Source organism: Hyla sarda, chromosome 7, assembly GCF_029499605.1.
Source record: "Hyla sarda isolate aHylSar1 chromosome 7, aHylSar1.hap1, whole genome shotgun sequence".
NCBI lineage: Eukaryota > Metazoa > Chordata > Amphibia > Anura > Hylidae > Hyla > Hyla sarda.
The window spans coordinates 233,619,188-233,641,413 of record NC_079195.1 but is presented as its reverse complement, the minus strand read 5'-3'; the positions used below and the strand labels follow the sequence as shown (position 1 = coordinate 233,641,413).

The 22,226-nt window shown below is 48.8% G+C and overlaps 1 protein-coding gene and 1 long non-coding RNA gene across 2 annotated transcripts in view; one reads left to right on the top strand and one right to left on the bottom strand.

The window, feature by feature from the left end:
* The window catches only part of LOC130283508 (uncharacterized), a 115,518-nt gene extending 100,664 nt beyond the window's left edge, over positions 1 to 14,854 (top strand). The window contains exon 3 of the long non-coding RNA XR_008846720.1: positions 14,716 to 14,854. This is a non-coding gene — a long non-coding RNA (uncharacterized LOC130283508). The remainder of the gene's footprint in view (positions 1 to 14,715) is intronic.
* HECTD3 (HECT domain E3 ubiquitin protein ligase 3) overlaps positions 1,048 to 22,226 on the bottom strand; it is a gene marked incomplete in the record, with an annotated part of 27,274 nt that continues 6,095 nt past the window's right edge. Inside the window, 16 exon segments of the mRNA XM_056533111.1 lie at positions 1,048 to 1,288; positions 1,416 to 1,487; positions 2,813 to 2,894; positions 3,075 to 3,149; positions 3,671 to 3,800; positions 14,695 to 14,901; positions 15,454 to 15,543; positions 15,613 to 15,732; positions 15,890 to 15,993; positions 16,614 to 16,678; positions 18,608 to 18,660; positions 18,776 to 18,958; positions 19,167 to 19,248; positions 20,406 to 20,571; positions 21,310 to 21,392; positions 21,470 to 21,583. Coding sequence (XP_056389086.1) covers positions 1,204 to 1,288; positions 1,416 to 1,487; positions 2,813 to 2,894; positions 3,075 to 3,149; positions 3,671 to 3,800; positions 14,695 to 14,901; positions 15,454 to 15,543; positions 15,613 to 15,732; positions 15,890 to 15,993; positions 16,614 to 16,678; positions 18,608 to 18,660; positions 18,776 to 18,958; positions 19,167 to 19,248; positions 20,406 to 20,571; positions 21,310 to 21,392; positions 21,470 to 21,583 — 1,711 coding nt within the window.

The following is a 22,226-nucleotide window of genomic DNA, read 5'->3' as shown; positions in this document are numbered from 1 at the left end:
CTCTGGCGTCCCCTATGCCCTGATGATGTCAGCAGTGGGATCTCTCTGGCGTCCCCTATGCCCTGATGATGTCAGCAGAGGGATCTCCCTGACGTCCCCATTGCCCTGATGATGTCAGCAGAGGGATCTCCCCGACGTCCCCATTGCCCTGATGATGTCAGCAGAGGGATCTCCCCGACGTCCCCATTGCCCCGATGATGTCAGCAGAGGGATCTCCCCGACGTCCTCATTGCCCCGATGATGTCAGCAGAGGGATCTCCCTGGTGTCCTCATTGCCCCGATGATGTCAGCAGTGGGATCTCTTTGGCGTCCCCTATGCCCTGATGATGTCAGCAGTGGGATCTCTCTGGCGTCCCCTATGCCCTGATGATGTCAGCAGAGGGATCTCCCTGACGTCCCCATTGCCCTGATGATGTCAGCAGAGGGATCTCCCCGACGTCCCCATTGCCCTGATGATGTCAGCAGTGGGATCTCTCTGGCGTCCCCCATGCCCTGATGATGTCAGCAGAGGGATCTCCCTGACGTCCCCATTGCCCTGATGATGTCAGCAGAGGGATCTCCCCGACTTCCCCATTGCCCTGATGATGTCAGCAGAGGGATCTCCCCGACGTCCTCATTGCCCTGATGATGTCAGCAGAGGGATCTCCCCGACATCCTCATTGCCCTGATGATGTCAGCATTGGGATCTCTCTGGCGTCCCCTATGCCCTGATGATGTCAGTGGATGGATCTCCCTGGTGTCCCCATTGCCCCGATGATGTCAACGGTGGGATCTCCCCGGCGTCCACATTGCCCTGATGTTATCAGTGGTGGGTTCTCCCTGGTACTAATCCATAGCTACAGAAGCAACCAATCAGCTGTTGCCCCCTCCACTAAAATTCAAGTGTAATAACTTTAATTCTTGTATAGGAAAATTATCAGTTTGTAGGAATTTCTTCTCCATTTGAAAATCCCTGTAGGACACAAACCCAGGCTTCAGGCGCCATATTAGGGGCAACGCCACCCATAGGTGGGTTATACCCCAGAGACAAACAATGTGCCAGGCAGCTTTGCATTTAGTTCTTGTATTTCAGAGGATGCAGTCAGAACCATAAAAAAAATAGCACAATCACTGCGGTGGCCGGGACATCTTTTCGGAGCATCAGCAATCAGTTCATAAACATAAATAAAGCGCGGTTCTCTGAGCATGCAATCTGCCGCCATTTTACTCCTCCCACGGGCTCATGTCTGTATCGATGGCCACACAATTGTACGCAGCGTATCGCAGCTTTTCTTCGCAGATCTTGGCGCTGGAAGACAAAGAAATGACAGTAAAGTTTGTTATTTGGTAGAGGATGCGAGTGAGATCAGCAGATCAAAGCTGTAACCAGATGACACAGAACAGTAGAGCCATGTGCGCGAGCACAGATACTGTACCTTGGGTAGTTGGGCAGATATAAAGTACTGGAGCAGGTGGAGGATTCAGGGAGGGAGTCTGTAGTGTCAGAGCTGGAGAAAGAAATCACAGGATTAGAGAGACCGTTAGGCAGTATCCAGCCAACACCAGTCAGTATCCAACCAACGCAAGTCAGTACCAACCAACGCCATTCAGTAACCAACCAACGCCATTCAGTACCCAACCAACGCCAGTCAGTATCCAACCAATTCCAGTCAGTATCCAACCAACGCCAGTCAGTATCCAACCAATGCCAGTCAGTATCCAGCCAATGCCATTCAGTACCCAACCAACACCAGTCTGTATCCAGCCAACACCAGTCAGTATCCAGCCAACACCAGTCAGTGTTCAACCAACGCCAGGTTGTATCCAGCCAACGCCAGTCAGTATCCAGCCAAAGCCAGTCAGTATCCAACCAACACCAGTCAGTATCCAACCAACACCAGTCATTATCCAGCCAATGCCAGCCAATATTCACAACTATTTTAGGGGAAACCCCCTAAGGGGAACCCTTAAACTAAGTACCTCCTAAAATTTAATTTTTATTTGTCCTATTAAAATATTAAAGTATATAATCTAAATAGTAAATGTGTGATTTTTCCTTATGGTGTGATCTACACCACTAATTATTTAAAATCACAGCCTCAGACCAGCTCCCATTGTAATATTATAAGCAGTAACTGCGATTAGTAGCAGAATGATTGCACAGCGATCATCTTTTGATATGATGATCTGTTTTTAGGGAGCTGTTAGTGGCTGCTAATTAAAAACTCAGAGCATTAGCCGGCGCCTCCAACGTTTCGCTGGCACCCCAGCTTCGTCAGGAAGGGCTGGTGGCTAATTAAGCATTAGGAAGCATTAGCCACCAGCCCTTCCTGACGAAGCTGGGGTGCCAGCGAAACGTTGGAGGCACTGGCTAATGCTCGGAGTTTTTAATTGGCAGCCACTAACAGCTCCCTAAAAACAGATCATCATATCAAAAGATGATGATCGCTGTGCAATCATTCTGCTACTAATCGCAGTTACTGCTTATAATATTACAATGGGAGCTGGTCTGAGGCTGTGATTTTAAATAATTAGTGGTGTAGATCACACCATAAGGAAAAATCACACATTTACTATTTAGATTATATACTTTAATATTTTAATAGGACAAATAAAAGTTACATTTTAGGAGGTACTTAGTTTAAGGGTTCCCCTTAGGGGGTTTCCCCTAAAATAGTTGTAAATATATTATGACCCTGGTACCCCCTGTGGGGCATTTGTTGTGATATTATCCAGCCAACGCCAGTCAGTATTCAACCAGTGCCAGTCAGTATCCAACCAACGCCAATCAGTACCCAAACAGATTATAGGACCGTGAGCTGCCCGTACTCACCCAGATTTATCTGGATAGATGTAAATTGGTGCCGGGAGACGACTCCGACCAGTGACAAACCTGAGGAAGCGGCTGCGATCCTCTGAAAAGTACAAGACAAATTAGTAAGGAGCGGCCCTGCTATACATACAGGGGTTAAAGGCACGACATGCTGGGAATTGTAGTTTCATGGCTTGGGGGAAAACTGCTGTAAAGGATCAGAAGCTCTTGTTGAAGTAACGCACTACAGAGTCCTTATTTCTTCCATTTTAGTCCCACTCACCATTTGTGAAGTTATTTAGCGCCTCCCAAAAATACTGAACTCGGATGTCAGTCAGCTCCAAATCCTCGAACCGGGCTGCAGAGGACAAGAAATGTGTCAGCACTGGCAGAGGACAAGAAGAGTGTCAGCCTCAGCAGAGGACAAGAAACGTGTCAGCACCAGCAGAGGACAAGAAGAGTGTCAGTCTCAGCAGAGGACAAGAAACGTGTCAGCACCAGCAGAGGACAAGAAGAGTGTCAGTCTCAGCAGAGGACAAGAAACGTGTAAGGACCAGCAGAGGACAAGAAGAGTGTCAGTCTCAGCAGAGGACAAGAAACGCAATAACCCCAGCAGAGGACACAAAACGCATCAATACCAGCAGGACGCGAAACATGTCAGCACCAGCAGAGAACAAGAAGAGTGTCAGCCTCAGCAGAGGACAAGAAACGTGTAAGGACCAGCAGAGGACAAGAAAAGCGTCAGCCTTAGCAGAGGACACGACATGCAATAACCCCAGCAGAGGACACAAAACGCATAAATACCAGCAGGACGCAAAACGTGTCAACACCAGCAGAGGAGCTGCATACACTATATGGATAATCATTAACTGAACTTACTCAGCTTTTTCAGGGCATCCACAGAGATCTCAGGATCCCCACAGACTCGCTTTTCCAGCTCCTGCCACGTGAGGAGATCTAATACAGCCTGTGGGATCACCTTCAAGAGCCCAGCCTGGAGGGCATCAATCTGCAGGAGAAGACACCTCAGTGAGTGCAACTCTGGAGGATGTAATGTATGTACAAAGTGACCCCACCAGCAGAATAGTGAGTACAGCTCTGGAGTATAATACAGGATATAACTCAGGATCAGTACAGGATAAGTAATGTAATGTATGTACACAGTGACCTCACCAGCAGAATAGTGAGTACAGCTCTGGAGTATAATACAGGATATAACTCAGGATCAGTACAGGATAAGTAGTGTAATGTATGTACACAGTGACCTCACCAGCAGAATAGTGAGTACAGCTCTGGAGTATAATACAGGATATAACTCAGGATCAGTACAGGATAAGTAGTGTAATGTATGTACACAGTGACCTCACCAGCAGAATACTGAGTACAGCTCTGGAGTATAATACAGGATATAACTCAGGATCAGTACAGGATAAGTAATGCAATGTATGTACACAGTGATCTCACCAGCAGAATAGTGAGTACAGCTCTGGAGTATAATACAGGATATAACTCAGGATCAGTACAGGATAAGTAATGTAATGTATGTACACAGTGACCTCACCAGCAGAATAGTGAGTACAGCTCTGGGGTATAATACAGGATATAACTCAGGATCAGTACAGGATAAGTAATGTAATGTATGTACACAGTGACCTCACCAGCAGAGTAGTGAGTACAGCTCTGGAGTATAATACAGGATATAACTCAGGATCAGTACAGGATAAGTAATGTAATGTATACAGTGATCTCACCAGCAGAATAGTGAGTACAGCTCTGGAGTATAATACAGGATATAACTCAGGATCAGTACAGGATAAGTAATGTAATGTATGTACACAGTGACCTCACCAGCAGAATAGTGAGTACAGCTCTGGAGTATAATACAGGATATAACTCAGGATCAGTACAGGATAAGTAGTGTAATGTATGTACACAGTGACCTCACCAGCAGAATAGTGAGTACAGCTCTGGAGTATAATACAGGATATAACTCAGGATCAGTACAGGATAAGTAGTGTAATGTATGTACACAGTGACCTCACCAGCAGAATACTGAGTACAGCTCTGGAGTATAATACAGGATATAACTCAGGATCAGTACAGGATAAGTAATGTAATGTATGTACACAGTGATCTCACCAGCAGAATAGTGAGTACAGCTCTGGAGTATAATACAGGATATAACTCAGGATCAGTACAGAATAAGTAATGTAATGTATGTACACAGTGACCTCACCAGCAGAATAGTGAGTACAGCTCTGGAGTATAATACAGGATATAACTCAGGATCAGTACAGGATAAGTAATATAATGTATGTACACAGTGACCTCACCAGCAGAATAGTGAGTACAGCTCTGGGGTATAATACAGGATATAACTCAGGATCAGTACAGGATAAGTAATGTAATGTATATACACAGTGACCTCACCAGCAGAGTAGTGAGTACAGCTCTGGAGTATAATACAGGATATAACTCAGGATCAGTACAGGATAAGTAATGTAATGTATACAGTGATCTCACCAGCAGAATAGTGAGTACAGCTCTGGAGTATAATACAGGATATAACTCAGGATCAGTACAGGATAAGTAATGTATGTACACAGTGACCTCACCAGCAGAATAGTGAGTACAGCTCTGGAGTATAATACAGGATATAACTCAGGATCAGTACAGGATAAGTAATGTAATGTATGTACACAGTGACCTCACCAGCAGAATAGTGAGTACAGCTCTGGAGTATAATACAGGATATAACTCAGGATCAGTACAGGATAAGTAATGTAATGTATACAGTGATCTCACCAGCAGAATAGTGAGTACAGCTCTGGAGTATAATACAGGATATAACTCAGGATCAGTACAGGATAAGTAATGTATGTACACAGTGACCTCACCAGCAGAATAGTGAGTACAGCTCTGGAGTATAATACAGGATATAACTCAGGATCAGTACAGGATAAGTAATGTAATGTATGCACACATTGATCTCACCAGCAGAATCGTGAGTGCAGCTCTGGAGTATAATACAGGATATAACTCAGGATCAGTACAGGATAAGTAATGTATGTACACAGTGACCTCACCAGCAGAATAGTGAGTACAGCTCTGGAGTATAATACAGGATATAACTCAGGATCAGTACAGGATAAGTAATGTAATGTATATACACAGTGACCTCACCAGCAGAGTAGTGAGTACAGCTCTGGAGTATAATACAGGATATAACTCAGGATCAGTACAGGATAAGTAATATAATGTATGTACACAGTGACCTCACCAGCAGAATAGTGAGTACAGCTCTGGAGTATAATACAGGATATAACTCAGGATCAGTACAGGATAAGTAATGTAATGTATGTACACAGTGACCTCACCCGCAGAATAGTGAGTACAGCTCTGGAGTCTGGCCACTAGAGGGAGCATCTTCCTGTTTGAGCTTCCTGTGAGCGTTTGGTGTGCTCGACCTTGAGAGTGATCCACCTCTCTCCCAGGAGCGACCTTCCTTTCCCCAGAAGGAGGGTTCGTTTCCTGGTATGAGCGAGGAGCGGAGAACCCCAACACCTGCCCCCCGAAGTAGGTCCGCGGGGGGCAGGGGGAGCCAGCGACCAGTTGCAGAGGGACCAGCATCAGGAACTGCACCAGAGGTCTCTGGGTTAAGGCGCTCTGCCAGGAGATGCAGCGATGTATCTCCAGCACCTCCTGAGCCCATGGAGACGAAGAGTAGCCGCAAGGCTGCTCCAACAAAAGGTACTACAGGTACTATGGACTGTGATACTCCTCCTGGAGCAAAGCCAAATGCCCATGGAGGTGTGGAGGAGGATTGGGCAATGCCCAGGGCCCAGGAGCCTGGAACCACCTATGGATCCCGTGTTGCAGAGATACTTCAGGGATATAAAGAAGCAAGGAGCAGCTTGTATAGGCTCCAGGAGGAGGTACAGGAGGCAAAAGCCTTAATGGAAACTGCGTCAAAACACCAGAAGGCTGAGCTGTCAGCAAGGATTAAACAGCTTAAAACCAGCATCAGCAATCTAAAGAAAAGGAAAACTTTTATTTTGGAGAACAGCGGGCCATTTAAAGAAAAGCTTCAGAATGAAGATCGCTTTGCAGAAAAGGAGAGGGAGAAGCAAAGAAAGCTGAGGGGGCTTCAGCCACGGGTGGAGGAGGAAGGAGACGTTGCGGAGGCCGATAATGTTGAGCCAAATCCACCCGGGGGTCTGCAACATCTCACCCCATACAGTGGGCTCCCTGCAGGGCAAGTGGCAATGTCATCTGGCTGCGGCCCTGGCGGTTCGGGGGATGAGAGTAGCACCAGTCACCAGGGAGGGGCGCTGATGGCCCAGATCCAGCTCCTGGAGTCCCCAGGTCGCCTCCAGAACTTCACGTTTGGACATGAGTTACCAGAGGAGGCACCTGGGGGAAGGAAAAAGAAGAAGTCAAAGAAGACCAAGCTCCAGGAGCAGGTAACATTTGTATATACCCCCCTCCCTGAGCCCCCCGGACTGGCCGCAGGGTCAGCTCACTGTGTGAACCCCATTTCTCAGCCCAGCCTGAGTTCTGCTGTGGAATCAGTGCAGGAGAGTGGGGAGAGTATGGAGTCTAGTGTGGCGGTGAGCTCCATAGCTGTTTGCAGTAACAGTGGTGGAGCAGACAGTGTATCGGCTGTGAGGTCGGACAGTGATATTTGCCCAGCGATGGGCAGTAAAGGCTCTGGCACATTGGGTTGCTCCCTAACGGGAGGGGGGGGCGATTTTGTGCCAGAGTCGGCTGCGGGAGCTCCGGTGGCTCTGAGCGTTGGCACTGCTGTTCCTTTGGAGCAGCGGTGTCGTCGTGGAGGAGCTGCCGGGGCTAAGATGTCTTCGCCTCCCAGAAAGACTGGATTTAAACCCCTATTTTGTATTGGCGCCGCTGATCCAGATCAGCGGCGCCCAGGAGCAGGAAACTCCAGTACTGATGAGGCGGAGGGTACCAATAAAAACAGGGCTGGGGCCGCTAATAAGCAGGCTAGGCAGGCTTCCCGGTCCTTGTATAAGGGACCGGTGACCTGTCCTGTGGTGGTGGCTCCAGCTCTGGTACCCAGTGATGCTGATGGTACAAAATCTGCACCAGAACACACCGGTCCAGCCAGTATGAGTGAGAAAGTTAATGTAAAAGTGAATGAAGGAGTGAATGTATCTGTTAATAATCTGTCTGGGGCTTTGAATGGTGGTTTGGGCTGTAGCACGGGTGGAGGTATGGGGGGCACATTAGCTAAAACATGTGACAATGGTTTGGGTATGGATTATGTGGAGGAGGGTGGTGAAGGGGCGCAGATTAGTGGTGGGGATGTAGGGCCTGGTCCAGTTGCACCCCCAGCGGTGGCAGCACCGGTACGCAGCTACGCAAATGTCACCGCTGGGGGGAGGGGGGCACCTTCCTCGTCCTCTGGCTCTGGGGAGAGCAGTTTGCAGCAGCGTCTCCTGGGGGCCTTAAGGAGAGGGGAGAGATCGATCAATGTAGAGGGTAGGGAGGTTGATCTATCCTTCTGGATAGAGAGACATGGTCTTTCAGCCTTCCGAGAGGAAAGAGGGGGGGATAATGTGTGGTCCCTCCCTACAGCCGGGCCAGGTGGTCTCCGTAGGAATGTGGTCCGGCTGAGATGGAGAGGCAGTGATACATGTCCTCCAAGATCTAAAGTTGTTGAGCTTCTGCTGAAGTTGGGCTTTAAGGCAGCTGACATCTACGCCTTAATACATCCTTATGGTACCCCTGAGTTTGATATCAGCTTTGTTCGGCCGGAGGGGCTTGAGCTCTTCTGGTCGAATTATGAGCTGATAAAGAACGAACCCGGCTGGCGAGACTTTGCCATTCAGGCGGTGTCTCGCCAAAATAATGTCAAGAAAGTGACCGTTTTAACCCGTAACGAATCACTCTCTTGTATTGACATCATGACGTGGCTAGGTCGGTATGGAGAGGTGGTGGAGGTCCCAAAAAAGAACAGGGATGAATATGGCATCTGGTCAGGGGCCTGGACGTTTATGGTCAAACTGAGGCGTTCAGGAAACACAGTTACCCATATACCATCTGCAACCTTCCTCGGAAGAGATCGTATCCAGATCTTCTACCAGGGTCAGCCGAAGCTCTGTCACAGATGTGGTGACCCCACACATTTTAGTGCCAGTTGCACTGTGCAGAAGTGCACTCTGTGTGGGGAAATAGGTCATCTCGCTGCATCTTGTGCGGAGATTAGGTGTCACCTGTGTGGTGACTTAGGTCACCCATTCAGTCGCTGCCCTCGTTCCTTTGTCAACGCGGTTGTTGCCCCGGTGGGAGTAAGCCTTGAAGTGGATTCTGCTGGGGCGATGGCCGTCGGGGATGAAGGGGTGCAGGGGCCAGGGAAGAAAAGTAAGCAGAAGACGCCTGCCCAACTGAGGCGTCTCAAGAAGCGCCAAAGGGATAGGGAGATTCAGGACTCACAGGAGCATCAACCAACTGGGGTGACTCCTGATCCTGTCCCTGCGGCCAGTCTTACTGCTGAGGCCCTGGGGGATAGTGAACTGGATGAGGAGATTGGGAGGATCCACAAAGAGGGGGATGCCGTCTCCTCACTGTCCTCCCATGGTGAGAGCGCGGATGAGGACAGTGGGGGATGGGCAGAAACAAAGCGGGGTACTCGGAGGAATAAAAAAAGAGGAGATGTAATATCTTCTCCCACCCGCCAGATGCCAAAGGAAGGTACAACTGATCTCCCTCTGATTGGTCTCTCCAACCGGTTCCGAGCCCTCCGCGACATTTCCTCTTCGGAGGGGGAGGAGGCGGGGGGGGAGGTTCCGGATGTTGCGGTGGGGCTCACAGGAGACGCTGAGTCCTCTCTCCCTGGGGAATCTTTGTCTTCAGGGGGGGAGACTGGCCCAGAGTCAGGGGACGAGGAAAATGTATATAATGGGAAAATGGACACATCCATCTCACTAAAAAGGGGTAAACCATCATCTGATGAGGAGGGTGGTGGGGTGGATGGGAAGGATGGTGGGAAAAAGAAAGCTGTCTAACTCAATCACCCTCGATGGCGGCACCCTCTCCGTTGACTCTGGCATCCATTAATGTTGCCAGCATTAAGTCAGATACAGCTCGATTTGCGGCCTATGATTTTTTTTGCCCATATTAATGCTGACATTTTATTTTTGCAGGAGACCAGGCTAACAGATATGTCATCTATCTACAAGGCTAAAAGAGAGTGGAGGAATGGGCCCTCCTACTGGTCTCTTGGGGCCGAGCCGTATAGCGGAGTGGCGGTCCTTTTTACTTCAGCGGTAGAATGCCGACGGGTTATCGAGTTAGAAATGGGGAGGTGCCTGATCTTAGATGTCCTCATGAAGGGACAAGAACTTCGCCTTATTAACATCTACGGCCCACAGTCTAAGTGGGACCGGAAGTGTCTCTTTATGAGGATCAAGCCCTATCTTTTTACAAGTCGGCAGGTGGTCTTTGGAGGGGACTTCAATGCTGTCACGAGGCCCCAAGATAGGGGAGGTTCCAGAGACAAGCTGACTTATGATAGCGTCACCCTTAATAGCATAGCAAGTGAGGCTCGCCTGGTGGATGTCCACATCCGGTACACCCCAGGCCACGCGGGATTCACCTATCATAGGGGTAGTTGTAGGTCTAGGATAGACAGGTTTTATTTGAAGGAGGAAGCCGTCTCTTCAGCAGTATCTGTTGTTGAGGTGGAGTTCTCCGATCACTGTTTAATTTTGTTTTCTCTGAATGTCACAGAGACCCCCTGGATGGGCAGAGGCTATTGGAAGCTGAATTCGTCTCTCTTGGAAGAAGCGGAGATAAGACATTCCTTTGAGGATTTTCTTCAGAGCCAGGTACCATTGCTGGGCCTTTGTAGCAGTAAGTCAGAGTGGTGGGAGATCTTCAAGGAAAGGGTTGCGAGATTCTTCCGCCAGCTCTCGGGCCTCAGAAGCCTAAATAGGTACCGTTTGTACCAGGGCCTGAGGAAGAAACTTGAGAACCTTGTCTCGACTGGAGGTAGCCGAGAGGATATCTCCAGAGTGAAGTCCTTGCTGATGAAGTGCCAGTACGACAGACACGCATCTTTGGTTTTTGAGAGGGATTACGGGAAGTACCGCTCGCCCGACCCTTACAGAAACTGCAAGATGTCAGTGAATAGTAAAATAGTCTCAGGACTGATTGATAGTACGGGATCCTTGAAAAGGTCCAGATCAGGGATCCTGGAGGTCGTCAGATCCTTCTACTCGCACCTCTTGGGAAGGAAGGATCTAGATCGAGATAAGGTATCAGCTTTCTTGGCTGAAACCATCCCTGAACCAGGAGTAGACCCCTCTCTTGACGTTTTGACAGTGATGATCCGGGAAGAGGAAGTCAGGATGGCGATTGATGGGCTTGCCCTCAAGAAGTCACCCGGTCCGGATGGCTTAACATCTGAGTTCTACAAAACCTTTAAGGACACTTTGGTTCCCCTCTTGACTGCGGTTTTTAATGAGTGTCTATCCTCGGGCACTCTGCCAAAGACAATGAGGAGGTCAGCGCTGATCATCTTGTCAAAGGGTAAAGACCCGTCCCACATTGAGAATTGGCGTCCCATAGCTCTTCTCAATGCGAACAGAAAGATTCTGGCAAAAGTGCTGTTTAACCGGCTGGTGGAGTTTGCACCCCGGCTCCTTTCGGGGGCTCAGCATTGCTCTGTTCCGGGCCGCAGTACATTTAGTGCTGTGCTCGGTGTCCGGGAGGCTGTGGAGCAGGGTAGGGCTGGCCACTGGAAGGGGTACTTGCTGTCCTTGGATCAGGCAAAAGCGTTTGATTGGGTTAACCATGAGTACCTCTGGTCTGTTCTTCTGAGATATGGCCTGCCGGGGGGGTTTGTTGATTGGCTTAAGACCTTGTATGCAGGGGCAGAGAGTTTCCCGCTAGTGAATGGTTGGATTGGTCGCTCCTTTGAGGTTGGGTCTGGTGTCCGTCAGGGTTGTCCTTTAAGCCCTTTGCTGTACGTGTTTGCAATTGATCCTTTCCTTAGGAGGATTGATTGTGGACCGTTGGCGGGGGTGAGAATGGACCTGGCGGTGCCGGATTCGGCTCTGAGGGCGGTAGCATATGCTGATGATGTCACTGTGTTTGTCTCCTCACAAGAGGAGGTCAGATGGGTGATGTCAGAGGTGGACCGCTACTCGGAGGCATCCGGGTCCAAGATCAACCAGGATAAGTGTGAGAGTCTCTGGCTGGGAGGGGGAGATCCTAGTTTTGATCTCCCGGACGCCCTTCCAGAGCCCCAGGAATCTGCAAAAGTTCTCGGCATTGAATTTGGCCAAGGGGATTACCCCAAACAAAACTGGGACAGCAGGCTTAAGATCGCCGCTCAGAAGGTGGATCAGTGGAAGGGTTGGTCTTTGACCCTCCGGGAAAGGGTTAACCTGATCAAAACATTCCTGCTCCCTTTGTTGATATATCTGGGCAGTGTATGTATGTTGCCAGAACCTCTCTGGACCCGGGCCTACAGTGTGTTCTTCCAGATGTTATGGGGGAATAGACTGAACCTAGTGAAGAGGGAGGTTACTTACCGTACAAGGAGACTAGGGGGGTTGTGTATGGTCAACCCTGTGGTGTTCCTAGTGAATACCTTTCTTAAGACCAATATAGCAAACCTCTGGTCAGAGAGGGCTCCTCCGTGGGTATCCTCCTGTAGGGGATGGTTTCGGCCTTTCTTCCAGGAATGGGAGACAGGAGGGCAAGTGAAGGATCTTCGCACACCACACGGGCATCTCCCGGCTTACGCTACCCCGGTTCTGAAGGTTATTCGTCGGTGGGGTCTGGGGATGGGGGAGATTAGGACTCTGTCGAGGAAATTCCTTGACAAGAGGGTCCTGTCTTCTCATTTCCAGAGGCCATTGGCGCTCAAGGACTGCCCAAGTCAGGATCTGGAGGTGGGTTTAGAGCTTTTGAATGCTATCAGGATCCCCTTGAAGTTTTGGGACTTGACTTGGCGCTGCTTCCATGGGAAACTGTGTGTGAGGGACAATCTGAAGTGCAGGAGCTCTGATGACCGGGGATGTCCCCGCGAAGAGTGTGGAGGCATGCTGGAAAGCATGGAGCATTTTCTGCTTCATTGTCCCTTTAACACAGAGGTTTACACCAGGGTGGGCGCTTCCATTGGTTGGCCTCGGCTGGCCAGTCTCTCCTATGCGGAATGGGCCTATGGGGCATTCAGAAACCTTGGAGGCTGGGACCAGTGCACTTTATTCCTAGTCAGCTCAGTGGTCAGGTACTACACGTGGAACGCACGGTGTTTAGTGTCGACGCAGCGTAAAATCCTCCCTGTGGATGTGGTGGTTAGGAACATTCTCAGTGACCTGGTGAAGGTGCGTTCTCTGGAGTACGAGAGGCTGGGTGCTGGCAGGGCCTCTCGTCTATGGAGGGGCTCTGCCTTTAAAGTGCCTTAGCCTGTTGTCTCCCCCTGGTGGTGGGCTGATGCTGGCACATTAGTCTTTTTGTTTTGAGCAGTTGGTTTATGGTAATATAGGGCTTGCAGGCGCTGAACTTGAGCTTTAGGGGTTTGTTGTTTGGCTTATATTGTTATATGTATTTGTTATTGTATTTATTGTTGTAGTCTATTTGTATACTTATGTATTGTATATATTGTTAGTCTGTGTATATTTTATGTAATGTATATATTGTATATATTGTGTGATGCCACCTGGGGTTTGGGTTTAGTTTAGGTTGGGTGGTGGGTTAAAAAGGGGGAGGGGGTTTGTATGGGACTTTTATATATACAGAAAATCCTGGACTGGTTCATGGACGTCTGGTAACATGTACTGGGGGCATGGGATGCGGGACCAGCTCAGGGCCCAAAAAAAAAAAAAAAAAAAAAAATGTGGTGTTATTTTGTTTGTGTTGGTTTTTATTATTTTGTATATATTATTATTGTTGTTGTTGTTATTCTTTTTGGTATATTATTGGTATTGGGTTTTTGGTATTGCAACTGGGCCAGGAAATTCACATTTAGTATTAGTGTATATAGTTTATTAGTATGGTATGGGTATTATGGGTATTATAGGAATCTGTCTTTTGTAAATAATGTATATATTTGTTTGTGTGCAGGAATGAGTGTGGGGTGGACCGGTGTTGTATTTTATGCTATGGTGATGGTTTTATGATCGTTATATTGATTATGTTCTGTCGGATATGATATGTTTATGTTTTGTAATTTTTTTTATTGTTATGTTTGAAATTTTAATAAAAGATCTACAGGATATAACTCAGGATCAGTAATGTAATGTATGTACACAGTGACCTCACCAGCAGAATAGTGAGTACAGCTCTGGAGTATAATACAGGATATAACTCAGGATCAGTAATGTAATGTATGTACACAGTGACCTCACCAGCAGAATAGTGAGTACAGCTCTGGAGTATAATACAGGATATAACTCAGGATCAGTAATGTAATGTATGTACACAGTGACCTCACTAGCAGAATAGTGAGTACAGCTCTGGAGTATAATACAGGATATAACTCAGGATCAGTAATTTAATGTATGTACACAGTGACCTCACCAGCAGAATAGTGAGTACAGCTCTGGAGTATAATACAGGATATAACTCAGGATCAGTAATGTAATGTATGTACACAGTGACCTCACCAGCAGAATAGTGAGTACAGCTCTGGAGTATAATACAGGATATAACTCAGGATCAGTAATGTAATGTATGTACACAGTGACCTCACCAGCAGAATAGTGAGTACAGCTCTGGAGTATAATACAGGATATAACTCAGGATCAGTAATTTAATGTATGTACACAGTGACCTCGCCTTTTATAGAGTTTTATTCTATATGTAACTGGTAATAACTCCATAAAATAGGTGTCATTTAGTATAAACAGGAGACTGATCATTTGTCTCACCTGCTCTTTATTCTCCTCCAGTCGCGCCTTCTGCACCATTCGGATGAACTCCATACGGTCCTCGTAGCGCACTGAGATGTTGCTGCCTCCAGGTATCAGCTCCACCATCTTTTGGTCGCTCAGCACCGTGGTATATGTCAGCTCTCCGCCAAACTTAAACTCAAATGTCTCCTTATCCATTAACTCTATCATCTCCAGTAGCTTCACCTGGCAGAGAAACAGCGCCCCCAGCAAGTCAGGCACAGACAGCAATGATTCTGACTTATACAGTTCTAGGAGTTTTCTGTGTGACATGGACCTTGGTCTCCATTAGTAGCAGTAATAGGGGGATTCCCATTACAGAGCCCCCTCTATTCCTTCATAAGGTTGAGGTTGCAGAATGTTTACTTATATTTTTATATATGTATATATATATATATATATATATATATATATATATATAGTAAATTTTTTGTTACATTTTTTATTTTTAAAAGTATTCCTCTTCCTCATTATGTTTAAGATCTCTGTAATCTCTATCCTATTCAAGAGACAACAAACCTGTACTGACCTATTCCTGCTGAGGGTTTGTTACACTGCTGAGGGTTTGTTACAATGTGGCAGTAAAGCACAAGCTGTTTACCTCACAAGATATTACTGTAACAAACCGTCAGCTGTAAGAAGTGAGAATGTTCCCATTCACTGGCAGCAAGCAGAGGTGTAAATTAATTAAAAGACAAAGTATATTAGTGAGTTGTCACGTGATGTCTTAGGACTCACCAGTAGGGAATCGACAGCTGGGAAATCTTTGCTCCAGCTCACGTCCTCCGCAGTCAGCTGCTTCCATATGAGGCCGGGTAATGCCAAGACCTGCGGGCATAGGGGGGCGGTCAGCGGAGGAATACAGAAAACCACGGCACAGAACGAATGCCAACATACCAGGAATTCCTTGCCCCGCAGAGCTGCGCCCATCAGCTGCCCAATCCACTCGTACTTTGCCAGATCCCTGCAGGACGGGTTGGGTACGTACATGTCCCGTGCCTCCCCGGTGCTGTTCCCCTGCAACAAAATTAATTACTATGACGTGTACATGGCAGACAGGGATCATGTGACCCACGAGCGCCTCTCAATTAAGGGAAGACGTGATGAAATGGTCCACAAGCCTCCTGACTGTTTCCAGCTGATGACAATTTCAAGGCGAACAGGTGGCTCTTACCTGATTTGACGTGCGCACGAAAAACGGCAGCGGCACCGGAGAATCGGCAGAGCTGGGGCAGAGCTCCTCTGATATATCGGCCAGACTGTCACGAAAACCTCCACCTGCAGGTGAAAACAGACGGGATCACATGAGCACATAATGGCGCATTGTATGGCAGCATGAGATTACAGACCGCCAGGGATGCCAGAACAACTGCCAGACAGAAGGGCAGACCAGCGCCATGTGTATTCTACATTAAAGAAACACTCCAGGAATTTTTTGGATTATACAGTGCAGCAGAGGCTATAGGTTATTGTGTATGTCTTGTGCTTACCCATTTTAGCTGATGTGGCAGGCATGGGGTTTTCAGCCATAATGATTTATATTTCAGAAAATAAATTATTTTTATGCCTACCTACAATTCCTAGGAATCCTCTAATTTGCAGAGAGAGGGGACAGAGTCTCATCACTTCAATTCACCTAATGAGACCATCCTAATCACAGGAAGTCAGCTGACCCAGGACTGACCACTTCTTCTGACACTGATTTCTGTGGGTCACCCCTTTACAATAACAAAATGCATGGATGCAGCTGTGCTAGAATAAAACAGATGGCGCTGTAGGACTAGTGATGGGGAGTGTATGTGATATGGGCAAAAAACTTGGAGTGCTCCTTTAATGAAGAAGAGGGAGGGAGAGGGGAGGGGTATACAGATCAACAATAACGGCGCAGCCCCCTGTACCTTGATCAATGATTCCCTCAGCAATAAATTTGCACTCCCACCACTGGTCGTAACGCACCGGCCACCTACAGGAGAGAACATCGGGATAAGGGACCGACACAAAGTAACAGAATACGAAGAGCAATACAGTAAGGATCACCCAGTCCTGGTTAGTGCCAGATTATTAAATTCTGGATTATCAAATGATCAAAGAAAATAGAGATTATATATATATATATATATATATATATATATATATATATATATATATATACATACACACACACACCGCTAATAGAGATAATATGTACGGCTAATAGAGATACTATATACCGTAAATAGAGATGATATATACCGCTAATAGAGATAATATATACCGCTAATAGATATAATATATACCACTAATACATATAATATATACCGCTAATAGAGATAATATATACCACTAATAGAGATAATACACTGCTCAAAAAAATAAAGGGAACACTGCGATAACACATCCTAGATCTGAATGAACTAATCGTATGAAATACTTTCCTCTTTACATAGTTGAATTCGCTGACAACAAAATCACCAAAAATTATCAATGGAAATCATTAACCCATGGAGGTCTGGATATGGAGTCACCCTCAAAATCACAGAGGAAAACTCCACTACAGGCTGATCCAACTTTATGTAATGTCCTTAATACAAGTCCCAATGAGGCTCAGTAGTGTGTGTGGCCTCCACGTGCCCGTATGACCTCCCTACAATGCCTGGGCATGCTCCTGATGAGGTGGAGGATGGTCTCCCAGACCTGGACTAAAGCATCCGCCAACTCCTGGACAGTCTGTGGTGGATGGAACGAGACGTCCCAGATGTGTTCAAGGGAAACGGGCGGCCAGTCCATAGCATCAATGCCTTCCTCTTGTAGGAACTGCTGACACACTCCAGCCACATGAGGTCTAGAATTGTCTTGTATTAGGAGGAACCCAACCGCACCAGCATATGGTCTCACAAGGGGTCTGAGGATCTCATCTCGGTACCTAATGGCAGTCAGGCTACCTCTGGGAAGAACATGGAGGGCTGTGCGGCCCCCCAAAGAATGCCACCCCACACCATTACTGACCCACCGCCAAACCTGTCATGCTGGAGGATGTTGCAGGCAGCAGAACGTTCTCCACGGCGTCTCCAGACTCTGTCACGTCTGTCACATGTGCTCAGTGTGAACCTGTTTTCATCTGTGAAGAGCACAGGGCGCCAGTGGAGAATTTGCCAATCTTGGTGTTCTCTGGCAAATGCTAAACGTCCTGCACGGTGTTGGGCTGTAAGCACAACCCCCACCTGTGGACGTCGGGCCCTCATACCGCCCTCATGGAGTCTGTTTCTGACCGTTTGAGTGGACACATGCACATTTGTGTCCTGCTGGAGGTCATTTTGCAGGGCTCTGGCAGTGCTCCTCCTGCTCCTCCTTGTACAAAGGTGGAGGTAGCGGTCCTGCTGCTGGGTTTGTTGTCCTCCTACGGCCTCCTCCACGTCTCCTGATGTACTGGCCTGTCTCCTGGTAGCGCCTCCATGCTCTGGACACTACGCTGACAGACACAGCAAACCTTCTTGCCACAGCTCGCATTGATGCGCCATCCTGGATGAGCTGCACTACCTGAGCCACTTATGTGGGTTGTAGACTCCGTCTCATGCTACCACTAGAGTGAAGGCACCGCGAGCATTCAAAAGTGACCAAAACATCAGCCAGGAAGCATAGGAACTGAGAAGTGGTCTGTGGTCACCCCCTGCAGAACCACTCCTTTATTGGGGGGTGTCTTGCTAATTGCCTATAATTTCCACCTGTTGTCTGTTCCATTTGCACAACAGCATGTGAAATTGATTGTCAATCAGTGTGGACAGTGGGATTTCACAGAATTGACTTGGAGTTACATGGTGTTGTTTAAGTGTTCCCTTTTAATTTTTTTGAGCAGTGTATATACTGCTAATAGAGATAATATATACTGCTAATAGATATAATATATCCTGCTCACCGGTAATCCAGCGGCTTCTCTGACTTATCTGTGGGCTTTAGGCCTTCATACACCTGGGGGTGGAGATCACACAGGGTTAGAGGAGATGGCGCTGTGTATGGTATGACATATTTTTGGACATACTGTTTTCCTCTTACAGATATTCCCCTGTATTAACCCCTGGGGTACCTGGCTGAACACGGTCTTCTTGTAAGTGGGGTCCAGGGCGGGGTTGTCGCGGTGCTCCACCGCCAGCCTACGGTTTATGTACAGGCGCGGCATGAAGTTGGGTTTGCTGGTCTCAGAGTCCTTCAGGCACTGGGTGATGAGCGGGCAGCGGCGGCGGGACAGGAGCAGGAACTGCTTAATGTGCTGGGAGCAGAGATAACAGGTTCAGACATTACATTCCCAGGACGGTTATTTGTGAATTTATGATAAACAGCGTGCAGCTTTGTTGTAAGACATCAATGTGCAACACAGCCAAGAAGCATGCGGCACAAGTACGCAGTTTACTGCAAATTGCAGCAGTTTTACAGCAATGTGTGAACCCGGCCTAAAGTAAGGAGGATGAGGATCTCACCTTCAGCTGGTTAAAGGTACCGATACTGTGGTCCCAGACGGGTACGAGGTGATGGAGGACATTGTCGAGCAGCTTGACAAATCTGGTAGAGAAAAGTAAGAAAATATTCGCTTATTATAAAGCATGCCCACTAAATCACAGCTTCCCCATCCAGCCCTGCACAGCTTCCACAACCCTCTCTACACAGCTTCCCCATCTATCCCACAGCTTCTCCATCCAGTCCTGCGCAGCTACCCCATCCCGTTTCTCACAGCTTCCTTATCCCATTCTGCAAAGCTTCCCAATCTCGCTCCGCGCAGCTCCTCCATCCAGCCCCGCGCAGCTCCTCCATCCAGCCCCGCGCAGCTCCTCCATCCAGCCCCGCGCAGCTCCTCCATCCAGCCCCGCGCAGCTCCTCCATCCAGCCCCGCGCAGCTCCTCCATCCAGCCCCGCGCAGCTCCTCCATCCAGCCCCGCGCAGCTCCTCCATCCAGCCCCGCGCAGCTCCTCCATCCAGCCCCGCGCAGCTCCTCCATCCAGCCCCGCGCAGCTTCCCCATCCAGCCCCGCGCAGCTTCCCCATCCAGCCCCGCGCAGCTTCCCCATCCAGCCCCGCGCAGCTTCCCCATCCAGCCCCGCGCAGCTTCCCCATCCAGCCCCGCGCAGCTTCCCCATCCAGCCCCGCGCAGCTTCCCCATCCAGCCCCGCGCAGCTTCCCCATCCAGCCCCGCGCAGCTTCCCCATCTATCCGCAGCTTCCTTATCCCATTCTGCAAAGCTTCCCCATCCGGCCCCGCGCAGCTCCTCCATCCGGCCCCGCGCAGCTCCTCCATCCGGCCCCGCGAAGCTCCTCCATCCGGCCCCGCGCAGCCCCTCCATCCGGCCCCGCGCAGCCCCTCCATCCGGCCCCGCGCAGCTTCCCACTTCCGGCCACGCGCAGCTTCCCACTTCCGGCAACGCGCAGCTTCCCACTTCCGGCCACGCGCAGCTTCCCACTTCCGGCCACGCGCAGCTTCCCACTTCCGGCCACGCGCAGCTTCCCACTTCCGGCCACGCGCAGCTTCCCACTTCCGGCCACGCGCAGCTTCCCACTTCCGGCCACGCGCAGCTTCCCACTTCCGGCCACGCGCAGCTTCCCACTTCCGGCCACGCGCAGCTTCCCACTTCCGGCCACGCGCAGCTTCCCACTTCCGGCCACGCGCAGCTTCCCACTTCCGGCCACGCGCAGCTTGTCACTTGTCTCATATGAAGTTCGCTCTGACCTCTGAATCACCACGGCTCTTCGGTACAGGATGTCGGGATCAATTGCTTCTAGTCGCGGGTATCGTACCAGGTTGGGAGGGTGAAACATGTCGGCCGTCAGCCCCGGGTGCCGCTCCTTAGACGATTTGATCTTTATCCCGCGGATCCGCACATCGATCCCTTCATCTGCAACAAAGATGCACAGAGGGAAGGAACTAATGCTAAACGCAGACCACGTGGTAATGTAGAGTTTTCTAACCCCCTAATAGACCACTTGTAAGATCTCTCCTTCTTGTCAGTGAATGGAAACATTCTTGTCTGAAAAACAAATTCTTGCCAAGTCCTGAGCACACAGTTGGAGGGGTTGTTACAATGTATCAATAAACATTAGTGGTCAGTCCTCGACAAGAAAGGCATTTGTGCTGGGCTGAGAATTAGGTCAAGATGGCTCCTTACACTCTGGATATAAATAACTTGACAGTAAACAGGGACTGAAAATGGTGAGGAACTAAAGCGGAAAGTCCATTAGACAGTCACAGAACAATGAATTATACAACAATAATGCAACATAAATTGCACGGTGAAAGATTGCAGCGCTGTGCTGACTGGAGCTGAATGGTGCCGCGTTGTGACTAAGATGTAATCGCAACCTTAATTCAACCGCTGCCATCTGGCCATAGACACATGGGTTGACATGTGACCCCATAAGATTGTGCAATATGGTGACTTTATGACCCACATCATGAGACCACTGCAAAACTACAACTTCAAGCTTAACGCTGTCAGGGCATGTTGGGAATTGTAGTTTTGCAACGGCTGGAGAGTGAGAGGTTGGGGAACACAGTCATAAACCATTACCCTAAATGAAACCCCAGTGGTAATACTGCACGCGATAACATAGAACCGCCACTCATCACCACTCACCAAAGCACTCTGTGATTCGGATCTCAATAAGCGGCATATGAACCGTCATGTCATCCAGGACACAAACGTCTCCGATGAGGCTGCTGTGGGAGAAGAGGACAGGTCAGAGCGACACATAGTAACGAAACAAAATCCAGAGGGGATGAAGTGGTTCACTTACTCCTCTATGAGGACGTCGTTGAGCTTCCTCAGGGAGTCCCTCTCACCCCCGTAGACCACCACCCTCTTGGGCATGTAGTTCTCATCCGTGGAGTCCACCGTCAGCAGCAGCTTTCTACAGGGGGAAGGGGGGCATTAATAATGAAATACTCATGACATATAACCGCACATTGTAACAAGGCCCAAGCTGCCGAGGCTGGGTCTTGTAGTTCACCAGACTCCCAGTGTTATTGGTCACCTTTTCCTGAAGGTGCAGATGATTTTCTTACAGATATATAAAGACGCAATAATTTATAACAAGAATTGTCTGTACATTGAGAGGCCCCCAGATAAGATGCTGTCACCCCCTTACTTGACGATGGTTCCCTCCTTCATGTGCAGCTGGATCCAGTGCTGCCCGTGGGATCCATCGCTCTCCCAGTACGTGTCGTGTTGTCCGTCTGTCAGGCAGGACAGGTTGTTCTCCTCCTGTATTGGTAGAGTTCAGGCATCAGACTCGGTCCTGCAGTCCCCAGAAAAGCTGGGTGACAACCAATATGGCTGCCCAGACAGCTCCCCCCGTATGTTCTCACCCAGCAGGGTGATCAAGTGAGATCAGTGCATAACCGGGCTGACTGACCACTCAGGGTTGTAGGGAAGCTTGGTGAGAATGATTGGTGAACAGAGGCTTATACAATAGAGTAGAAATGTGCAGCACATGGAGGGGGCCTCTGTGGCCCCAGCTGCTTCCTCGTAGGTGGTGCTCACCCCTGCTAACC